The sequence below is a fragment of the Mixophyes fleayi genome, chromosome 1 (assembly GCF_038048845.1).
Source record: "Mixophyes fleayi isolate aMixFle1 chromosome 1, aMixFle1.hap1, whole genome shotgun sequence".
Taxonomy (NCBI): domain Eukaryota; kingdom Metazoa; phylum Chordata; class Amphibia; order Anura; family Limnodynastidae; genus Mixophyes; species Mixophyes fleayi.
Genome location: NC_134402.1, coordinates 71333740 through 71358219, shown reverse-complemented (window position 1 = coordinate 71358219; position 24480 = coordinate 71333740). Strand labels below are relative to the sequence as shown.

Genomic DNA, 24480 nt, shown 5'->3' with positions numbered 1-24480 from the left:
AGTTCAGACAGGAGGAGGATTTTGTAAGGCTGTCAAAATAGGGTTAAGATGCCAAGGAGCAATGGGAGTAATATATGAAGGCTGGATATGCAGCACTACTTGCAACAAAAAAAAAAAAGAAAAAAAAAAAAGTTTGTACCTCTGGAATAAGCGACAGCCTTTAGTTGAAAAACAAAACAAAAACAAACAGCGTTGAAACCTGCTCTCTTAGAGAACCAAGCCTCAACACGCTGTCTAAGACCTTCCTGTAAGAACTGAAACAATCTAGCAAGTTTAATGGAAGTAGAGAAAATATCCTACTCTTTGCTCCAAAAAATGACAATTTTCCAAACTCTACGGTAATTCTTACAGAAAGATGGTTTTCTAGCCTTTAGAATGGTTTACAAACCAATCAGATTCTAGCTATCGTTTATTCAGTACATTCATTCTAGAAAATGATAGTAAGAATCTGATTGGTTGCTATGGGCACCATCTCCACTTTTCCTGTTATGAAGGTTTTGTAAATCTAATCTTGAATAGGAATAATTTGTTTTGTGGCTCAAGCAAGATGTTATGTTGACAGCTGCTTGACCCCTACTTCTTGACTATGTATTGGAATAAAGCTGGGTACACACACACTACAGAAAATTACTTCAGATGCGATTTCTGTAACAATTTTACTAACGACAGGAATTCCCGATCAGCATACAGATTCATGCATACGTAACTACACGATTTACCTTCGCATCTGTGACCTTCATTTCTCACAACCATCTGCTGAAAAGATTGTGACTGTATACTTTATAGATATCTGCCCACACTGCTAGTCATGAGTGCATACACACTTCTACATTTGCCCGACATCGTTCCATCATTTTTTAGATTGAACACAGAAAGCGCAAAATAAAGAAATCTCACATTACGCTGAAAGTGGACACACACCACTACGCCCCATGGTTTCAATGTTCACCAATGGATGTTAGAGAATGTGAGGGCAAGAAACACACCTCCTCTCCACAAAAAGTGGAAAGCCTTTTCAATATAAGTTAATACATTTGCATTACCTTGCTTGTTCCTTAAGTACTACATCTCTCTGTGCTTTAGATGCATTGGGGCGCGTATTATTTGGTTGCTGTTTTGGGTCTGCTTCCTCCAATAAAAGATGGCCTCCACTTTCTATAATATCAGCTGGTATTGTTTCTGACTCTGTATCATCAGCATACTGAGGAAAGAAAGAAGAAGAAAAAAAAAAAAAGTATGGCTCACACATGATTCATATTAATTGCGAATGTGACAAACAATTAACTGATATAGCAAAAAACAAATGTTCAGGATAAATAAAACAAATAAAAGTAATAACCGAAATTAAGTACAACTAGCCCTCAAAATGTCTTTCCAAAGTGTAATAATAATAATTTGTATAAGGGAGTGATGGCGAATTTATGTACTTAACATTGTGGTGTTTTACGAATGGGAGATGTCACTAATTATATTACCAACCCTACCACCTGGGGCACAAAGGTCAAAGGTGTACGCTACTGTGTTCAGCAGACAGCTAGAAGCTGTCACTATTAGAGCTCCTCCATACAACTATTACATACCGTACATCTATTTTTTCCCCATCCATGCTCCATCTTGAGTGTTTTCTAAAACTCCATGTGCAAGACTTGATTTACAGTAATTGTAAATATATACATAAGACAAGCAAAACAATTTGGCCAAATTTGACTAATTAATTTGAGTATTTTGCAGCTGGAAAATTGTGATGGTGGAGTGTATATAAAATAGGAACAAAACTATCTTATGTTACAAGTTCAATCAGTAACCCACCTCCCCCTAAAAAGAAGAAAAATCACACACACACACACACACACAACAAAACAGCTTGTTAGACGATTCTGGCCCTGAAGGCTTTCATGTTGTACAATTGTTCTTGAAATTCTGTCTTTTGTTAGGTATAAAGAGGAGTGGGAATGAAACCCGCATAGAGAGCACTCATTCCAGCCAGGTGCACATGGCTCATCTTACCGCTAATGGTGATGATGGATAATGCCCACTCTTGTCTTACTATTGTGATTCTTTCCTATTGCAAGGCACTACAGAGTATGCTGGTGCTATATAAATAAAGGTCAGTAATAAACACCTATGCTGATGACAGAACAAGGATAAAGGGACTTATCCCTGTCACTGCTCAGTCAGTCATTCACTACACTGGTATCTTTCTAGAGATGAATGATCTATGCCAGTATCCTTCTCTTCTCTGTTCACCTGTCAAAATACTAACCAGCGGGAATACAGTTTAAAAAGATGATGCACATTTTTCTCTTCTTGTTTTCAAATCTGAACCAGTAATAAAAGATTCACAAGTTAAATTTATGAAACACAATTGGCTCGAAATTGTGATTTGTTCTAGCATCATTGACCCTAGTGTTCTCCCCAGCACCTAATTCCCGGGTTTTTGTTTCCCAACCGGCTCTTGGAGCCCAACAGAATCCTATTACAATCGAATAAATCATGTTTCTCCTATTAGAACAGGCACTATATGAGCACTACAGCCCATCAGTGTGTGTTAGACCACTGACCACCAGCTAGAAAATCCTGGTAGGTGTGGACAATAACCTGCAACATTTTTCAATATCATTTCAAAGTATTACAACTGCCATCACCCGGCTACTTCTTAATGCCACCCGGCTGGCAAAGCTTTATGGGGAGAACACTGGTCCCTATTTCATGCTCTGTTTGCCCTCCATTCAACACATATTGGGAATACTGAATCCTGTTATGCATTTTCTTCTTTTTTCTAACGGTCACAAAGCCAGGAAAGAATACAACCAATGGTGCCATAATATTAAGCCAAGTCACAAACATTTTAATACACAAATGGCAATAACTGCACTACCACTCTGTGCTATCAATAAATAGCATACTTACAATTACCTAAAACATACTGTATCAAATGTTAAGGTCAACAATGTCATCCAGCTAACCAAAGCAAACATACAGGTACCATTGCAACAAGATCTTGCAGCTGTCTCAGTTTCTGCTTGGCTGCTATAAGACGGTTAAATTTTTCTTCAAATTCATCATTCTGTTCCTCTTCTGTGACACTACTCCGGCTGGAGAGGGATACAGCACTCTCTTGGTCCTCCTCTACATCTTCATCATCCAACTCAACATCCTGTCCTTTATCTTCAGTTTCTCTATTGTACAAGCATTCTGAAAGATATGGAAATCAAAATCACAATCACATAAGGAATGCCAAAAATAAAATCTATTGGAGTCATCCCATCAGAGCAGAAACGTAAAAATATAAAGGCTTGATTTTTTTATTTTTACAATAAATTGGTATGTAGAAATATAGTCTGAGATGATTCTACTCAATTCAAGATATCAAGAATAGTTGAAAACAATACACCCTATGGTAAACTGAACGAAGACATCATTTTATATATTTTCTTGCAGCAATGAACATTTATTTAAACCAGTGAGCAATATTTGAGAATTTCCTTCAAACCGAGACCAGATACTATTTGAAGAAACACAAAAAGTAATATATCAGATCATTCAGCGAATTAAACAAGAAATGGTTTCTTCCACAAGACCTGTGCCAACTCCACTCTCACAACCCATGGTAGCAGTGTCCCCCAGATAGGATGAGAGAGAAAATAAATGGTCTCTTTCAACAAGACCTGTACCAAAAGGTCAATAATATCAAGTCACACTTACTGACAATACAGTTCAATGAAGCATACCTAATGCAGAGGATGCGTTGAAGCTTCTTAAATTAACTGCAGATCTGTTATTTATTTCACAATCAGTATTAAGCGGCCTTTCATCTCTGTTATTTGTTCCACATTGTGAATTAGTGATGCTATTCACTGGTCCCCAGCTACTCATACGCTGTGGATTTCTGTAGAAATAAAACAATTAGCCAAATTATCATCCGAAGGAGAGACAGGCGCTATAATTATTAAGAGGATCATATTAACGTAGTTTCTCTTCTGTTTTTATATTTTGCTCTTACATATTCTTGTACATTAACTAGTTTCATTAATAGAGACTTTGGCACATTTTTTAGAATCTAAACGCCAAGTATTTAGGAGCCAGGCAAATGTTAGAACTTTTAAATATTGTATCCATTAATAAACAGCAGCTCATGCATATAGCCACCATTTCTCTTACAGACATTACACCTATTTCAATCCACATCATGACACATCTCTATACGCTTCAATCTCTAACCCTGTAACTTGCTATCCTATCCCTATCTGTGCTCCCTTACTCCTCAGTTACATCTCATATGCACAGTGTTATAGTGAAATAAGTGAAAGAAAAATAACAGAAAAACAGAAATTCTCTACAGTGCTGCTATGGACTTATTAACAGCATATCATATTTTAACACCCTATGTGTAAGCTAAAAATACAAAGAATGGAATGTGTACCAGAGGTGGTGAGGACCCACAAACAGTCTATAGAAGCACAGGCTGGCACTGTAAGTATAATGCCAATATAAAGTCCTACAAGTTAAAAGTGTTTTTAACCTTATGTTAATAACTGGCTGATTCACTTCCTGATCAGATTCAACCCATGAGTCTTCAGTTTCCTCCTCTTCCTCATCATCTTTAGTGTTCTCATTGACAGCATCTGTCATCATATCGGACGTCTGCTCATAATACCGGACCAAATCCCGCAGCTCATTTAGCCTTTTTCGAACTTCTTTCAATTTTCTTAACAGATGGGGAAAAAACACAATTTTATTAAAATGAAAATAAAATCCATCTCCCCAAGATAACTGTGAGCTACATACAGTGGGTTTAACTTTACACTCTAGAAATGTAAGACTCAAAAGAAAAAAGAAAAATCACTAATCAGCAATAGGTGACATTCATGGTTAGGTTAGTGAGTACCCCAGTTTGAGCAATTATGGTTGCTAAACTTTATTTTTAAGAGTTTAAAACAGGATTTTTGTACTATCCTTTTGTCTGAATCTGTTGGCAGACAGTGACGATAGGGTATAGAAGGTCTGGGCAGGAGTTTGCACTTCCCCTTCTACATCCGCCCCAAGCAGGGAAAGCAGTTATTTTTGTAATCAATTCCCACAGGAGACAATAGAGCAAAGAAACGAGAGAGAAACAAAATTCCCCAAAAACATGTCTACTCTTAGGCACCAAAGGAGCGAGCGGCATCTTTGGAGACAGTTGAATTTGCTGGTCAAGTGACTGTGATTAGAAGTTTCATCTTGAACACTCAAGTGGAATGACGCATATTGCAAGGCCTTGAAGGCCGATACCAACTTTATTAGGAGCTCCATGTTCAAATAAACAGAGAACTATTTGAGCTAAAAGAGAGTTTAATAGTCTCCACAACAAGCATATTATGTTTTGAGGCAAGAACACCCTTTGTCAGGTGTCAATTGGCAATAGTCTGCATAGGGAGCGTGGCGGCAGGAGGAGGCGCCGAAACAGGACTTCTTCAGACTTATCCTGGGGACTGCTACAGGCATGAAACTGTATAGATGCTGCTGGCCACATAATCCCCAAAAGCTTCCTACTTATGGAGGAACTCCAAAATAAAAACGGAGTTCCCTGACGGAAGAGAATTAGAAGGCAGGAGTTTCAGACTTCGTAAAGATAATTTAAAGTGTCAAACTCTTGCCTGGACCCTCTATACTAGATCAGTTTCACCCAGAGAATGTAAGAGAAAGTAACAAAATAAAACAAACAATTTCCAAACATGAACATGTGGAAAACAACATACGCATAAGGGAACATTAAATGTACAATACATTTGGGATTCCTATTATGCCTATTTGTACACATCAGTCCATTTCCTCCTCTCTCTATCATGTTGCAGGAGGAATATCACCAGAAACCTGGAATGTCTGCAAGTGGTACAGATATCAATTTGTACCGACTAGCCAATAGCAGTGGAGAAAATTTTACGACAATTTGCGAGCATAACAACATTTTGTTAAGACTACTGTGCTTAAATTCTTTTTATACCCCTAAATGTACAATTAGAATAGTCTCCATGATAAAAACCCCACTATGTTAGAGAGGATTTTCCTGACCCTTAGATAGGGTGTTGAGCAGTGACTTATTTTGCATTAAGAAGCGAGGACTGCATAAAATGACATACTTCAGTTTCTCTGCAGGATTCTGATTTTCTTCATCTTCACTATCATACATAAATGTGGCAGAAGTGTAAACAGCTGCTCTTGCTGGGCTATTTGTTGCCCTATTGTCAGAGGCCTGTGGAGCAGAGGCAGTTGAACCTATGCTTCTTTGATCCAAAACCCTCTGTGGGGAGCCTGTAGGACCAACAATTAAACAAGAATTTAACAAACACTGAAAAACAAATTTCATTTTAATTGAAGATCTTGGCTTAAATCACCATATGTTGGGTGCATGCTTTTTTTCTTCTTATTAGACTACTACAATAGTAGGTATGGAATATGCAGAATATAAGAAAGAAAAAAGTTTAAACATATTCAATCTGATCAAATGTTGCAGTCCACACATTCCCCCACAATTTGTGGAAATAAAACAAATCCACCCATCGTTTACACAAGATGGGAAAACCAGTAAACAAAAGAAAAGTAAAGCACGCTTTATACACATTTCTGTAACGTGCTTTTAAGTGTTTTCCTATGGACTTTTCATGTTTCACGCTTTTGCCAATACAATTTATTGCACTAGCGTACATTAAGAGAAACAGTTCAAAGTGTTCTAAAATTCTAATCAGGATATTAAACTTTTAAAATAATTTGGTAGGATGAGCACAAAAAGAAAACATTAAGGGGGGTATTCAATTGTTAGCGAGATCCCCGGAAAACGAGCGCTCTAAAAATATTAGTGCTAATACGGTAATTACGCGCTGAATTTCATCTCGCAGCTCCCTGAGCTGCGAGATGAAATTCAGCGAGTAAACTACCGTATTAACGGTATTTACGTGCATATTACCGTATTAACGCTAATATATTTTAAGCGTTTGTTTTTCCGGGGATCTCGCTAACAATTGAATACCCCCCTAACTCTATTTTAAAGCTTTTATCATGCTTAGTTACTCAATGAAAAGAGGATTTATGTACTTATGTTAAATCCGTTTCTCTGATTCCGTCTGGGGGACACTGCTTACCATGGGTTGTAGAGGGGAGCACGGGAGTTGGCACCTAGCTAGTTAATCTTTAACACTGCTGACAGACCCCCCCCCCCCTCTACAATCCCCCCGCCTCTTCCTCCCCAGTTAATTAAAAAGCCCCAAGAAGATAGGTCAATCAACCAAGAGCATACAGAGAAAAGGCAGAAGGGAGGGATCGCAGTGTCCCCCAGACGGAATCAGAGAAACGGATTTAACGTAAGTACATAAATCCTCTTTTCTCTTTCATCCAGTCTGGGGGACACTGCTTACCATGGGGACGTTCTAAAGCAGCCCCCTAAGGGTGGGACCGCTCTGAAAACCCCGCTCGTATAGCACTACGAGCAAAATTTGCATGCGCGGAAGCGAATACATTAAATTGATAGAATTTGGTAAATGTGTGGACAGAAGACCAGGTGGCTGCCCTGCAAAGCTGGTCAGCAGAAGCCCCATTTCTTGCTGCCCATGACGCCCCTACCGATCTGGTGGAATGGGCCGTAAGTCTCTCTGGCAAAGGAAGGTTAGCTCTTATGTAAGCATGCTTAATAGCTGCCGTAATCCATCTTGCAATGGACTGTTTAGAGGCTGGCCAGCCTCTTTTGTTAGATTCATATAGGACAAACAGAGAATCAGTTCGTCTAATTTGAGATGTTCTTTGGACATAAATACGGAGAGCCCTAACCACATCTAACTTTTCCATAGACTGCAGATCAGACTGAGAAGTAGATGAAAAAAACGGAACTACAATTTCCTGGTTCAAATGGAAAGAGGACACCACTTTAGGAACAAAAGAAGGGAGTGTTCTCAAAACCGCTCTGTCCTCGTAAAAAACCAGATAAGGTTCCCGGCAAGACAGAGCTCCCAATTCCGACACCCTACGTGCCGAAGCAATTGCCAAAAGAAAAACGACCTTCCAAGTCAAACACCAAAAATCTGCCACAGGTAAGGGCTCAAAAGGAGGCCCTTTAAGCATATCCAGCACCAGGTTGAGATCCCATGGTGCTGTAGGCGGAACATAGGGAGGCTGAATATGTAAGACTCCCTGAAGAAAAGTCCTGATATCTGGCAAATCCGCTAATTTCGGGTGAAAAAAGACTGAAAGTGCCGATACCTGAACCTTTAGGGAACCTAAACGAAGCCCTGCTTCCAGCCCATCCTGAAGGAAAGCCAATAAGCGAGGGAGACAAAAGGAAGACGTGTGACATGTCCTTTTTTCGCACCATCTGATATCGGCTCGCCAAATCCGGTGGTAGATGCGAGCTGAAACTGGCTTTCGAGCTTGCATCATAGTATTCACTACACTGGGGGAAAAACCCCTAGACCTCCAGAGGCTGGCTTCAACAGCCATGCCGTTAAACTGAGCTGAGGTAAATTCAGGTGACGGAAGGGACCTTGAAGAAGGTCGTCTCGTGACGGAAGACGAAATCCTTGTCCTATCGCCATTGAGATTATATCCGCGTACCACACTCGGCGTGGCCATGAGGGAGCTACTAGAATTACTGGCAGACCACCTTGCCTTACTCGTCTGAGCACGCGAGGAAGCATGGGAAACGGAGGAACCAGGTATCCCAACCTGAATTTCCATTACATTGTCATTACGTCCACGGCTACCGCTAAGGGGTCTCTTGCCCTTGCGCAAAACCTGGGAACTTTTTTGTTGTGTCTGGAGGCCATGAGATCCATATCCGGAAGACCCCACCTCTGAACTAGAGACTGAAATACTTCCGGATGGAGAGACCACTCCCCCGGCATCATTTGATTTCGACTTAGGTAGTCGGCCTCCCAATTTTTTATTCCCGAAATGAATACTGCCGAGATTGCTGGAACGTACTGTTCTGCCCAAGCAAAAATCTGAGCTGCAATTTTCATTGCGGCTGCGCTCCTGGTTCCTCCCTGCCTGTTGACATATGCCACGGCCGTGGCATTGTCGGACTGAACTCTGACAGGGTGGCCCTGAAGGAGGGTCTGAGCCCCGTTAAGGGATAAAAGAATTGCTTTCAATTCCAACACATTTATTGATAAGGCTGATTCCTGAATTGACCAAAGTCCCTGGAGCCGGAGGTGCAGGATTACCGCCCCCCAACCTCTCAGGCTGGCATCTGTCGTGGCTATGATCCATGAGCATGGAGCAAAGGACCTGCCCTCTGACAGATGAACCTGATTCAGCAACCACTGGAGCGATTCTCTCGCCCTCGGAGACAGCGAGATCTTCTGCAGATCCAAGCGTATGTGGGATCCTGACCATTTCTGTAAAAGATCCCACCGGAAGCATGAGGAATGAGCCCGACCGAAGGGGATCGTTTCGAAAGAGGCCACCATCTTCCCAAGCAGGCGCATGCACAAATGAATTGAGGGCTTGGGAGAGGACAAGACCTGAGTTGTTGTAGCCCGGATTGAACTGATCTTCTCTGTAGGCAGGAACACCTTCTGTCGACTGGTATCCATGATGAGCCCCAGGAAGACCATGCGTTGACACGGGACCATCTGGGATTTTTTTAAGTTTATCAGCCACCCATGGCTCTCGAGGATTGCCAAGGTGAGTGATAAGTGTTGACGCCAATCTCTGAGGAGGATTTGATGAGTAGATCGTCTAAATAGGGAACGACCTGAACTCCCTGTAGGTGAAGACACGCTACCATCACCGACATGATCTTCGTGAAGACCCTTGGAGCTGTGGAGAGGCCGAAAGGAAGGAACTGATAATGGGAGCTCCCTATCGTGAACCTCGTGCATACCTCCAAATAGGAATGTGGAGGTATGCATCTTTTATGTCTATGGATGCCATAAACTGATCCTTCTCTAGGCCGTTTATCACTGACCTTAGGGACTCCACTCGTAAGTGCACATTGAGGCTCTTTAGGTTTAGAATGGGTCGAAATGAGCCGTCCGGCTTCTTGACCAGAAAAAGATTTAAATAAAAACCTTTTCTTTTCTGGTTGTCTGGGACCTTGCAGATGACTCTTTGCGAAAGAAGAGAGGCGACACAGGCCTGCATTGCCCGTCTTCTTTGGGGATCTCGGGGTAGCGAGGTTACAAAGAAACGCTGAGGGATTGGTCCCATCAGATCTATCATGTACCCTCTTCAAATAATTCCCCGAATCCAAGGGTCTTGGGATGACGCTGCCCACTGTTCCTGAAAAAGAGACAGACGTCCCCCCACCAGCGCCACCTCCTGGGGAGTATGGAGCCAGTCAGGAAGCAGGCTTCTCCTGAGTCTTGGAGGCCTGGCGCCTAGCTGCAAAAGAGGACCTGCCTCTGACGGACGAGCCTCGTGAATTCGGGTGTCTACCCTTAAACGACTGCCCTCTGGGTAAGGATGTACCCCGAAAGGGCTGACGAAAGGAACTAAACCGTGGGGTCCAACTTCTACCGGAGAAAACCAGCAAAGAGGTGCTCTTGCCCCCTGTTGCCTGGGAAATCATGTTATCTAACTCCGGACCAAACAGACCTGCAGCTGAAAAAGGAATGGATTCCATAGATTTCTTTAACTCAGAATCCCCTTCCCAGGATTTCAGCCATAATGTTCTTCTGGCTGAAACCGACGCAGCCTGAATAGAGGAGGACACAGATGCTGAGCCGCCTCATAAATATATCCTGACGCATCCTTTAAATGTAACGCCAGGGTAACCAACTCTGGGTCCTGTAAGGACTGTGCTAGTTGCTCTGCCCATGTCTCCATGGCTTTGGCAACCCAAGCTGAAGCAAACGTGGGTCTAAAGGAAGAACCCGCTGCTACAAATATAGATTTTAACTGGGATTCCACTCTGCGGTCAGTGGGATCCTGCAAAGTTGCTGAGCCCGGGGCCGGCAGGAGAGTATGACGGGCCAAACGGGCCACAGGATTATCTACTTTCGGAATTTCCTCCCAGCGAGCCACGTCCTCTTCCTGTAACGGATACTGGGAAGAGAACCTTTTTGGAACAGAAAACTTTTTATCAGGCTGTTTCCAGGCTCCCTCAGCAATATCTCCGAGTTCTGTAGAAGGGGGAAAACGAATAACCTTCCTTTTGGCCTTTTTAAATAGACTTCTGTCTCTAGGACTAGGATCCTCCATTTCTGGGAGGTCCAACACTTGCCTCACCGCTAAAACCAAATCGTCAATAAATTGATATTTAGTGACTTCTTCCTGTTCCGAAGATGGAACTTGGTCAAAATCCAAATTTGAATCTGTTTCCTCTTTTGAAAGTCCCTCTGAATCAGAAAGGACCATGAAGAGGTCTAGCGGATCTGAGCCGCTTTCTTTTAGCTGGGGGCAGGTTTGGGGATTCAAGTAACTGGTTAAGTTTTTCCAAACCCTTAATAAATGCAGAGGAAGGTCCTGCTATAGACGTTTCATTAGAAACCGTGGCAGCAGGGAGCCCCACAGGAGCATTAGCGTTATTTATCACAGACACTGCCACACTAGACAACAATTGAGTAGATTGGGAGACCATCTGTGCCAAAGAGGAAACCGACTGTGTCAGGGAAGCTACCCAGGCCAGTTCCTCAGTCAGTGGGGCTGGAAGGAGCTGGGTCTGTGCAGAGGGCACCTCTCCTTCACAGGCTGAGCAGAGCGCCAACGGGTCTTTCTGCCCATTAGGTAATTTAACTTTACATCTAGAACATGTAAAATATTTTGCCATAGGGCCTTTTCCCTTTTCTGTCATTTTAAAAGGAAAAGCACACCAAACACACTTAGATAAGAGATATCTTAAGAGATATTTTGTGAGAGACAGAGTTTACAACAATAAACAGAGTATTGTGTAATAAAAGCTGTACTTGTATGTGTGTAACAATTAAAAGATATATGTGCAAGTAAGAATATATTTACAATCCTACTAGCCTCCCTCCTGTAACCACATAAACAGTCAGTAAAAGGTTAAAGAAGAGTTTTTGGTACCTAGCCAAAAGGGCCACTCAGGGGAGAAGTCCAACAGCAGTGTCCTGGTGTCTGCTCCCTTCGAGATAAGTTCCTTCCCTGGCTTCTGTTTGGCGCCAGAGTCCGGACTGTACCATCTGTGCTGAGAGCAGGGGAGCTCTTGTGATAGTTCCCCCTCTGCAGCTTTCTGTCTCTCTTTTTTTTTTTTTTTTTTTAAAGGAACTTTATCGATGAAATTGGCAGAGTTATGGAGGCCTCTTAGAGGTCTCCTGCAGCGTTAGTACCCCGATGCCCCCTCCTATTCACCTGAGGGGGGATCTTGGTATGGCCCCGTTTTTCTCCTCCTTCTTTCCTGTATCTCCGCGGCCTTGAAAAAAAATCATGGCCGTCGGCAAGATGATACGATAGGCGGCGCTCTGTGCCTAATGGCAGCGCCGGTTATCGTGGAGCCTCCTGGAGTGACAGCTGTTCAGTGAGACCGCTTGTCACTCTATCCTGTGACAGTTAATGCTCTGCCATTGAGAGCAGTCTGATCTCTCTGACAGAGTCCAGTCACCGCTGCCCAGTTTGTGTGAGTGTGTTCTCTTTCTGTAGAACACACTCCCAGTTCTGCCCTAAACTGACTAAACTATAAAAATTTAAAGAAAAAATAAAGTTATGTACAAAAATAAATAAAATAATCACTAGCTATTTCTAATAAGCCCAACTCCTTTGGGCACCTAGAAAAAACTGGGGAAGAGGCAGGGGGATTGTAGAGGGGAGGGGTCTGTCAGCAGTGTTAAAGATTAACTAGCTAGGTGCCAACTCCCGTGCTCCCCTCTACAACCCATGGTAAGCAGTGTCCCCCAGACTGGATGAAAGAGAAAAGTATATTAACAGCCGATTGGAGTTAAGCCCCGCAACGGCATTGTTATTTAGGACTTGTACACATATATGTGTTTCAGGTCACCCAGATTTTCTTCTTTTCTTTTTAAAAATGTAAAAGGAAAGGAAAATAGAAAGAAGTTCAGTGAACTGTAAATGGACCACGGACAAACTGACAGCGCACATGAAGAAAAACGGTGGAAACACAATTTCACTGTTTGTTCTGTTTCTCAAATCACATGCATGAGGAACTGTGATACCTATGTACACAATGACATGTCTTTTGTTTGATCTATGCAGAACGGAACAGATCAAACACAGAAGAAATACTCTTTGTGATGAGCCCCAACACAAAAGGCCGTTCGTGCATTTCCTCCTTCAGAAAACCATAATGTCCCCCAACCCTAATAATGTAAATGTAGGCTGGTAAAAAAACAAAAAAAAAAAACAAAAAAAAAAACTGCACGCCATTTATGCATTAATTTTCAAATGTGACACCCGCAAAATACAGTTTGTGGACATTTATGAAAACTGATGTATAGGGAAAAGGTGTTTTACCCTAAAGCCACAATTCAGAAGTGGTTTTATTTTGAAAAACCACAGTTGGAATGTGTTTGGCAAATCATTTGCTTCCTTTGCACCAGATCCCATAAATGCCCCTCTATGTAATTTACTTTTTCTTAAAATGGCCAAAAAAAGGTAAATGGTACAAACAAACTGCACACAATCCAAATCATTTACTTACATGTAGTGTTATTTAGATGGTGATCCTGTATTGTATGGAGTTCTCCAAGAATAGAGTCCATTTTCTGTCTCTTGCCTAACAGTACACCCACTTTACTAAGCAGTGGACCTCTCTCTTCTGACACAGGCTCCGATACAGAAGAGTTTACACTTCGGCAAACCTCTTTTGTAAGAGAGAGGCTTTCTGCTTGGCGTCTGTTATCTGGTACTGGTGGACTCTAAAAGTAATAGAAGAATAAATTCACATTACAATGAGATAGGACACAAAGCAACAACCAAATCATCCCATATAGTTGGAATCACATATTAAAAACAATTCTAGTCAGGGGGACATGAATTACACATCTAATGGCGTCTATGTTTTGCTAGCACTTGGAATCCAAACTCCGCCCATGTTTATAGAGGGGAGAAATAAATGCTATATGCAAGAACAGGATTTTTTTTAACTTGCATCATTTTCTGTCCATTGGGGGACATTGACGGTGGGGGCTATAGAAAGTCCTCGTCTATTGGCCCAGTCAAATCTAGTCCTGACTGGCTGGCACAGTGCAGTCTACCCCCTCTCCCAGATTAACCATCCTGAACACATAACCCACTAGGGTTGGTCCAGTAATCCAAGTGTCTATTTGAACAGGGTGCGGAGGTTGGGGAACAGGGTCTGGGAATCTTTTTTTTTATAATAGGCCGCGGTGAAACCATCTGGGCCCGGTGGCCTTTTGTGCTTTAATAATAGCCACTATTTCCTCTGACGAGATTTCCTCATTTAGTTGTTGGGCCGAATCCCAGGAAAGAGTGGGGAGGTTCACTTGTTTCAGAAATGCCTTTATGGTTTCAGTTGAAGGAGTACTTCCAGGGTTTGAGCTATCTAAGTTATACAAGGCAGAATAAAACTTCTGAAACGCTCATCCTATTTGATCAGGGCTGTAGATGGGGGAACCCAAGGCAGATTTCAGGGTCATAACGTTGTTTTGGGAGCTTTGAACCCTCAAACGGGTGGTCAAGATCCTGTCTGCTTTGTTTTCCTTCTCGTAAAACGTTTGCTTCAGCCGTTTCAGGCGTGGCCGTGGACCGCGAGAGGGGGAGATTCAAATCAGAATTTACTTTTAGCAGTCTGTTCAAAGAAGCTTCATCTGGGGAAAGTTTATGCTGTCGTTCCGGGGTCTGAAGTTGGATAGCTAACAAAGTGCGTTTAGAAATGGTAAGTTTCCTATGGCATGAGGCCATGCTAATCAAATGACCCCGTATCACCATCTTATGGGCTTCCCGTTATGAGTCAGCAGTTTAAGGGTGAGTTGCGAGTCATAAAGGATGGTGTCATTGAAGCGCCATGTAACAAGGTGGGAGCGGGAGACTATATCAGTGATGTCAGAAGATACGGGGGAGTGGTCAGACCAGACCATCGGGTGAGCTATCAAAGTGCTTATTTGAATTTATAGCAGGGGTGGAAAGAGCTTTTGGTTGTAGGTGTGTGTATTACCACTACCTATTAGTGATTTGTACCACTCTACTCTTCCTAAAGATCCTGTTCTATTCTTGCAAGATGCCTATACCTTACGAATTCTTGTGACCTACAAATGAGAGCTTCCGCTCTAATCCATCCCTTGGATGTCCTGAGTTGAAGCAAAAGCTCCTGAATCAACGCTCTGCCTGCTACCCCGCAGTTGTAATTCAAAGTAAGATCAGCAGAAACCTGCTAGAGTCTCCAGGGGCTGCAGCATGTACACACATGACCCTGAAACAAGTGGTTACAGGTGCTGGAGCCTGGTAGTAGTAACAACTACTCATCTACAACTGCACCATAGTGAGGAGCCATTGACACAGTCGGTGAATGTCTGGTAATAGCAGGTTACTGACAGAGGAACCAAAGACAAACCAGTAAACACCTTTCCCCAGAAAGGGTGATCGAGTAAGTCCATCCCATTACAGTTGGGTACATTTAGTATACACTGTAGTTGCTGGTAAGAGAATAGTGTTTAATTTTCATATAGGCCCTTGATTTGTACCCACCCACATACACTTTGCCCTAAAAATAGACATGTCCATTCATTACAATTCTGGAAGAGTGCTTGGAGACTATATTATTTGTCTCGTGCATATGTGCCAAACTTTAAATGATTGCCTAGTTTGTGTCGCACTGTGAGTCAAGGATCCGGAGGATGTCTGTATTCTTTGAAGATGGGGGACTAAACAGAGAACAACCCCAGCAGGCATCCTCCAGTAGCGTCTCAACATTGACCCTCTCTATCTGTCCCCATTGCATCAAATGTTGAAGTTGTGCTGTTAGATAACAGCAGTGCATATCTTAAAATTCAGGCCACAATTTCTTTTTGCTCATTACCCACACATTACCGGTTTTCTAAAATTGAGATATAAAACATATTGACTTGTAAATGCTGCATAATACAGCAACATCATTTGCCCAGCTAAAGTTCTATTTCCATAGAATACAAAGTAGTCACTGGTAATACCCACCTCTTATATCCTACTTATTTACTCATGGTATGATAAAAATTTAATTGGATATCAATAAGTAAAAGCATAGAAAAGGACATGCATATAGAGGAAATCAGTTACCTCTCCATTTGAACCCAACTGACTTATATATATCTTAGAAACATAATGCAGAACACAAAACCAACAACAAGCACACGTGAAAATATAATTCTATCTGCCCCAAACATCTTGTCTTGTTGAAGACACATTACAAATTGAGCATTACAACAGAATTAGATGGGGTAATCCCCCCCATCAATCATGTCCACATACACCCACCAATTAATGAGAGGGAACAAACACAAAGCATATACATAGACTTCCCTTGGGCAATCATTTAGTTATATTAGCTGTACCTGAACATCATGCAGCTGGTTGTGAAAGCGTTGAATTAAATCATTCAATTCTTCATTTAGCTCTGAAGTTAAGCTCAGTCCAGACACACTTCCTGTAGTCTCTGTCACGACTTAGGAGACAACAAAAGACATTGATAAATAACAGATGTTAAGATTAAAATAAATATATGAGTTCCAATTAAAAAGCAGTTTTCTCCCCAGAATCTATTTATAGGGTGCTCTACCGAGCTCTATGAGCACAGTTGTGTCCTACTATAATAAAATAAACCATTGTTTCTCCTCTTAGAACAAGCACTATGTGAGCACTACAACCAGCAGTGTGCGTTAGACCCCTGACCTGGCAGGTGTGGGCAATAACCTCCAATAATTTTCAATATTATTGCAAAGTATTACACTGCCCCCACCCAGCTGCTTCTTAATGCCACCTAGCCATTAACATTTTCTGGGGAGAACACTGTAAAGGCATGTCCACTTTAAAAGTGAAAAATTTGTAATAATATTCTTATAATTTATTAATGTCTATTTATATAGCACCAGCATCTTTCATAGCACTTTACATTTGGGAACAAACACAGTAATAAAATGAGACTGGGAATTGACAGATAGACAAAGCAATAAGAAGACCCAAGCTTACAAATCTATAAGACAATAGGAGTTTGATACATGAGCTTATGGATCCAGCCACACAGCAATGTTGTTCTGGCAGTCAGAAGGTTGTTTGAGTTTGAACGAGAATACATGGAAGTTTTGCATGAATTGTGCAGAGGGGGAGTAAGTGTTGAAAATTACCAAGTGATGTTAACAGCGTAGTTTGGGAACCTGCTAAGCTTTCATGAAGAGGTGAGATTACAGGGAAATTTTGAAAATTTGGAGCCTAGAGGAAAGTCGATGTGCAAGGGAGGGAATTCCACAGAGTGGGAGCTCCTTGAAAAAGTCCCAGGAATGGGAGGAGCCGAGTATGGTTGAGAGACACACATTTTGCGTAGAACGGATGGTTTGAGTTTGGAGATAATTTTTAAACAAGTAAAGACATGTATATTGGTGCTGTTTATAGCCTGTTATGTTATTAGAAGTAGTTTATATTGGATTTGGTAAGACACAAGCAGCCAAAGTAAGTACGGAGAGCAGAACCGCAGAAGAATGTTTTATAAGAAAGATTAGTCTACGTGCTGCATTAAAATTATATTGTAGGGCAGAAAGTCTGATTAGGGGAAGATCGGTAAGAAACAAATTGCAATGGTTAATGCAAAAGATAATGAATTAAAGTTTTTACAGTGTCTTGTGTGAGATATGTGCATATTCTGCAAATGTTTCTTAGAAGTGTGTAAAAGGACTTGGATACAGATTGGGTGTGGGGAATAAGTACAGCTCCGAGTCAAGGATCACACCTAGGCAAGTTTCTTGATTTTTGAAAGCTTGACTTTGATATGGCGAGAGGTCAACCAAGAATAAATTATATAAGGACATTCAGTAGCACGGGCCAACAGAAGGAGAGACCTCGAGAGCATACATAAATCAGCATAGAGGACACTGTTATCCAAAAGAAACTTATTAGTTTTCCAAGAGAATAAATAGAGAAGAGCAGAAGGCCCAGGACAGAACATTGAGGCAATTACCAAAATAAATTGCAAACAGGACTTTGAAAATAAACTGTGACCCTTACCACCACAGAGAAAGAGATACAGCTTAATGTCCCCTACACTAGACAGCTGCCGGCAGTGCCTGCAGCTTTTACTGCAGTCTTAGAGACTCTTACAGCCTTATCAAGACAGTGAGGGTTAACATTCCAAACTAGATTGCCAACGGAATCCATTTAGACAGTTACAGGGAATGGGATGGCCTAAATACTCAAAGTAGAATTTAAAAAAGCAAGTTTACCAGATTCATCCATTACAGCAATAGCTTGTTCCGCCTTGTGCTGTAAAGCAAGAAGAGCTGCCTGCCTTCCCTTCAAGGCCCTGAGTTGCTCTTGCTGCTGTAGCATCCTTGTTAGTAACGCATGTTGTTTCTTCATATTTTTTAGCTCTTCTTTAGCCTCTTGTTGAGGATCTATTGCCTGCAGACAAAAGAGCAATTTATTAAAAGAATACAATAACTGATATACATATATGGCATACAAAATAAGTGTTGCACACTGGTTGGTTGTTTCTGAAGTCTCATTACAACCTAGCAAAATATTTTTCTAAATCTCCTCTCCCATTAGAGAGCACAGCGGCTGCTACACGCAGACGGTTTTCCCGGGCTCTGCCAGTTCTGTATTTAGCCTGTTGTGTGAGAATGGAGAATAAGGAAAACAATTTTCCTAGGGGTACCAGTAGGGTCACAGCAAAGCCCACAGGAGCACAGACTACCGAGCGCTACGCGTGCCGATGGTTGCCGACCCATGTACTAGAAATTAATTTAAGCTTCACAACTCCTTATATAGATGACTGCCCCAATTCACAATCTGATTTAGGTCTAAAGCTGGTTACACACTACAGGTGTTTCAAACACTTATTGTGCGCCAATCACATGATAAACTACTCTTGCATCCGATACCGCATTAGTGTGTATGCTCCCACGATCATGTTTTATCACACCAAAGCACATCATATCATTTGATAACTTGACTTAAAATTATGAACGATGTTGAGCAAATTCTGAAGTGTATATGCAGTCATGACCAGCAGTGTAGGCAGATCTCCATAGAGTTTACAGAGTTATGATCCTTTCAGCCGATGGTTATGACAGATGAAGAGCACAGATCTGAAGTTAATTTGTATAGGTGTGTACACATGAACCTGCATGCTCATTAGGATTTTCAATCATTTGTAAAAATCCATCACATCCTAAGAAATTTTCTGTAGTGTGTACCCAACGTTAGGCTGATCACTGATGCAACAATTGTTCACACTTTAAAAAGACTCATTGTCGATATATAGATAGAATTTCAATCAAAGCATAAAGTGCAAAAGCATTTAAGAAAACAATCAGATAAAAGTATGAAACTATCTTTTCACACTTTATAAAATTGTTAGACTTGTCTCAAGATTAGCACACACACACACACACACACACTTAAAAAGATTTCAAGCATTTCAGAGGATACATTTTACACCATTCTCATTGTGTTTATTCAGCTGTCACTCACACATTTTATCAGATGTGAAGATTTGATTTTAATATGTATATGCAGCTTTAGCTGGAGAGATCAAAGCATTGTTTTACATTGTCAGTGAGATTAGACTTTTAAACAACTGTGAATAGCTTTGAAAACATTTTAGAAACTGTAAACACAGTAGCCTAATATAAGGAGTAAAAGAAATGAATGTTGTAAAGACAAAAAAAATTGACTAATCTGCAAAATAAGCCATGGTAACTTCACTCTACACATGCAATAAAGTTCAAGCATTACTACAATGTTGCTAACCACAACATAAACAAAAGTAATCTAAAAACATGACAACTGATATAGAACATAAGGTGCCATTAAGTAGTAAAATGAGAACACAATTGTATTAAGAAACACTGACAGCTTCATCAAAGCTAGATTAAGAAATTTGGGGGCATTAGGGCAAATAACATGCAGTGGCCACTGCCATGGAAACGTCATTGGCAAAATTAAGCCGGTGCATGCGAAAGATTAGCAAACCTAAACAAAGTGCTGGGCTGTGGGCACACAACACTCTGTAAATAGTGCCCATATATGCAGCCCTCATCACCTTCTTCAGCCACACATCAATTATTTTTATACTAGTGACTGGAGTAGATATAGGACATAACATCCTTAACACAAAGGGAACTAGCCTCTATTAAGACAGTGATCGGAAGCTAGCACTGTGCCTTCTGCCTATACTATGACTTCAGTCTAGGATATAGAATGTAAGTATTCATTTATTACATTACAATTTGTTTTAACTTACAACAAATGGTGTATATTATTATTTTTAGTTTGACTTGAATTTAAACCACCAGTTTAGCAAACACTATGGGGCATATTCAATTGTCATGGGTTCCCGCGGCGTAATAACGGTAGTAGTTAGCTGGATTTCAGCTGAAATCCAGCGAGAAAACTACCGTAATAACGTTTTTTCCGCGCACTATTACCGTAATAATAGTAATAGTGCGCGGAGCGCGAGATTTTCGGAGTTTCTGCCGACAACTGAATATGCCCCTTAATATCATTTCAAGAAGTAACATCTTTGTTATTACAGGGTTGACTATTATTGAATTCTATTAAATAATAAACAGGAAAGCAGTATGGAATTGAAGTTCAAACACATGAAGCAAGAGGCAAGTAGCCCACCCTTTAGCCAACAGACAACACTAATAGTGAAAAAGGGGCATGGTATTGTGTAGGTACACACACAAAAATACTTTTGTATAAGCGATTAACCAATGAAAAAAAGTCTCAAAGGGAAATTGTGAAAATATAGTTACAAAGCCAAATTAAGAGATGAACAATTATGCAGTCTACACAAGGTGATATTATAATGTGTACCTTAGGCTGTAATCCGTGCTGCAGAAAGCAAGTGCTACTTGGCCACAATTGCCTGTCATTCATAGCCAGTCTTTCACTTTTACTTGGAAAGGTGATACCAAGGTGTGGAATTGTCATTTCTGATGCTGAGCTCCCTAGATTCTCCTCAATTCGTGGTCGACTAAGAAATACCAATACCTCCTTTATTAAATAATTTAGTTGATTAGATTTTGCTACACAAAAACTTGCTAGCTGTTCATTTTAGATTAAAAACAATGTCACAAATCTGTACAGGGAGTGATGAATTTCATTCTCACACAATTGGAATTGTTACATAAAAGAGCACTGTTCAGTGATAACATTATTTTTCTTTAATTTGGTATACTTCACTTCTAAAATTCTAAGCCATCAACCAACTCAATGCAATAATGACATCTTATTTTATCACCTTTGTAAAATAATACTATTAAATTAAAAGACAAAGGAGAAGAAAACTAAATTGTAACCAACAGAACCTAACAAAGCCGTTACTGTTTCATCCAGTGAACCTACACAAATTTTAACCACCCATTTTGTGGGTGGAGCTAATAATCAGTGTTATGTGGTACGTGTATAAGACTGTGATCTCATAGTTGGAACATCTATGGAGAAGTGAATGATTTGTCCTTTTTTTTCATCTCTGGATTATAAAGTGCACCTTGCTGGACCATTTATATAAAAGTACCATTTATTTTGGAGAATTATGGATTATTTCCATTTCTGGATATTCTTTGTTTATGGACACTGAGAATGTTTGTTGTTTTTATTAATATGATCTACAAGTTCCATTTTTCTAAGAACTCTATTTTTGGGGCTCATGGAGTTTGTCTACTTTTTTGATCAGTGCAATGAGTCACATGTTGTGTATTACAATTTTGTTTGATTAAAACCTATACGATACAAATCTGTACTATATTTGATTTTACCGCCTGTCATTGATAGGTAGGCTACACCATTAGCACCGGGGAGGCTTTTATATGTTCTGAAATCCAGCCTACTCATTCACTAGAACAGTGACGGGTAACAGGTGGCCCTCCGAACCTTCCCCTGTGGTCCCCAGCTACTTCCTTCTTTATAGTCAGATTTGTTTGTTATAGCTTGTAACACTAGTTTAAAATGCCTGCTGAAATGTTATCACAAAAATAGGTCTCTTTCTTTGACTAAATGTATTGTTTTAACTTATTACTGATATTAAGAGTATGTGTAGCCTTTTTGAAGGTTAGATGGCTGCACTATGCGTGCCCTGAAGTGTATCGGTTTGCCTATTATTGCAGTAAGAAGTAGTGACAGCAATTAGGCATGAAGCTGTGAAGTACAAGTAAGGGAGGAGGAAAGAAGCTTCTCAATTATGTCACTATTTCCAAGTGAACGGATAGGCAGCACTATCACTAATGTTGCTACATTGTGCGTAGACATCTGGTACACTAACATCTGCAACTGCTGTAACATAATACATTTAAAATATTTGCAGTAAATTAACTCACACAAAAGTTTAATAAAGTTGCAATTTAAAACAGCCAGTTATACATATTTAACATTCTAGACTTAAAGAAACAACAATTTGAGCATACAGAGAAGAGCGACGTGCCTCTCTGCTCACTACACGTTTCGTGTGACTGTAGCCATGGAAACATGACGCTTCACATGCGTTCTGTGGTATTGCAGCTTTAAACCTTAACATCTGAAAGCAAATTTATAATATGTAACATCTGAAAAATAACGTATTGTTCCAAAAATGGAAAATTCCGCTGTTACTGAGCTGATTGAGTAAGAAGTTAGAGGAACTAAAGGAAACCTGTAAACACACAAAGTTTTACAGCACCATTGGCCTGGAATAAGGTTTAGAAATAAACCAATACAAAATCCATTACTGTGCAGAACCTCACAGAATTAAATAATAATAATAATAATAATAATAATAATGTGAGAAAAGTGCTCTAATACTTAGATTTTAAAGTGACAGTACAACAAAACAAATTGCATAACAAAACATACATACCCAATATTCCAGGATAAGTATTCTAAAAGTTATTGTCGCTTTTAACATATAACAGACAAAGATATTAATTGACTCTAATCAGATAAGTATTTTCATTGATAAAAGTGTACAGTGAACTAACTACACTCTGGAACCAACCAAAATAAATGAGGTTAAAACTAAAACTGAAATCAAAGCTAAAGCTGCGCAGGGCTGTCACTAATATCATAACTGGTGGTTCGCCATACACATCAGACCATATCATCTTGTAAGGAGAGCACAGCAAATTGAGACTCATACCAGTGGTGCCAGATTTTATTATACTTGTGTAAGGCCTTTCTACTATTGTACATAAACCGTTCATGCCTACATATCTCAGTAACTAAATTAGTCCACTGATCAACACTGGGAGCCTCCGCTCCATCCAACCACTAGCAAGGACCATCTTGGCCAGGAAGGACAATGTAAATATATATTTGAAAAATTGGCTTGTCTGAATTCTTATCTAATGCAATACCAAACAAACATATCTTGGGGCACATAGGAGGGGTGAGAGGTAGTGTAGAGGAGATGCGATCCCATATATTACAGCAAAATGATTGAACAACTGGGCATGTCCATAGTAAGTGCCAGAAAGTACATACGGGGTCTCCACACTTAGGACACTCAGAGGAGGTGAGAAGTCTCATCATGTGTAGGCTTGAGGTGATTAAATACACTCTATATAATATATAAAATGTATTTACTGGAACTTGAGACATGAGGTAGCATTTTTTGTACCCCCGTCACCAAGCTCCATTTGTCATCTGAAAGGACGCCCAGATCAGTCTCCCATTTATTTCTCAACTGATCCAATCCTCTCGTAGACACCTGAGGCAGTAATGTGGCATACAACACTGATATTAATTTACAGGAACCTAGAGAACCCATCACATTTTTAAAGGGGAGTCTAGGATCTGTGGTTGCTCTCTGAAAAATTGAGCATTAATGACATGCCTCAATTGCAGATATCTGAAGAAGCGGGAGTTAGGTAACTGGTAAGTGGACTTTAGTTGCTCAAATGATCTTAAGTGACCATCTATATATATTTGGCCAATAGTATGCACACCCGCTTTTATCCACATCACTGTATCGTCTAACTTCACCAATTCCCCAAAATCAGAATTATGGCACAGATGGGAGTCTGGATCCAGCCCTTCGCCTCTCAAGAGCGCATGTGCCACTGACCATATCATTGAGACCTGTCTTATAATTGGAGCCACCGCACTTGATTTGTGTCGGATCAAAAGTGGTTCGAGGGAGGGGTCCGTCTGCTCACCCAAAAAGTGTCCAAGAGCAGTATAATGTGAAGCACTTAGCCAAGGGATTATGTGAGTAAATTGAGAAGCAAGATAGTAAAGTCTAAGGTTAGGCAGGACCAGTCCACCTGAGCTCTTTGTCCTACATAAAGTATTGAAGCACACCCTAGCTCTCTTCCCTCCCCCATACCAACGAGATCTGGTACTTGTTAATATTTTGAAACAGATAGCGGAAAATACACTGGAGAATGTTGTAAAGTATATAAATATTTG

At 40.6% G+C, this 24480-nt stretch overlaps 1 protein-coding gene across 7 annotated transcripts in view; it reads right to left on the bottom strand.

Moving 5' to 3' along the window:
- The window catches only part of PCM1 (pericentriolar material 1), a 104756-nt gene that overhangs the window by 61586 nt on the left and 18690 nt on the right, over positions 1–24480 (bottom strand). For 6 of the 7 annotated variants that reach the window (XM_075196559.1, XM_075196533.1, XM_075196584.1 and 3 more), the window contains 8 exons: positions 18312–18489; positions 16434–16543; positions 13586–13802; positions 6120–6291; positions 4523–4708; positions 3732–3889; positions 2981–3195; positions 1044–1201 (listed from right to left, as the gene is read on the bottom strand). In XM_075196559.1, coding sequence (XP_075052660.1) covers positions 1044–1201; positions 2981–3195; positions 3732–3889; positions 4523–4708; positions 6120–6291; positions 13586–13802; positions 16434–16543; positions 18312–18489 — 1394 coding nt within the window. The remainder of the gene's footprint in view (positions 1–1043; positions 1202–2980; positions 3196–3731; positions 3890–4522; positions 4709–6119; positions 6292–13585; positions 13803–16433; positions 16544–18311; positions 18490–24480) is intronic. The other variant, XM_075196552.1, reaches the window with a different exon arrangement.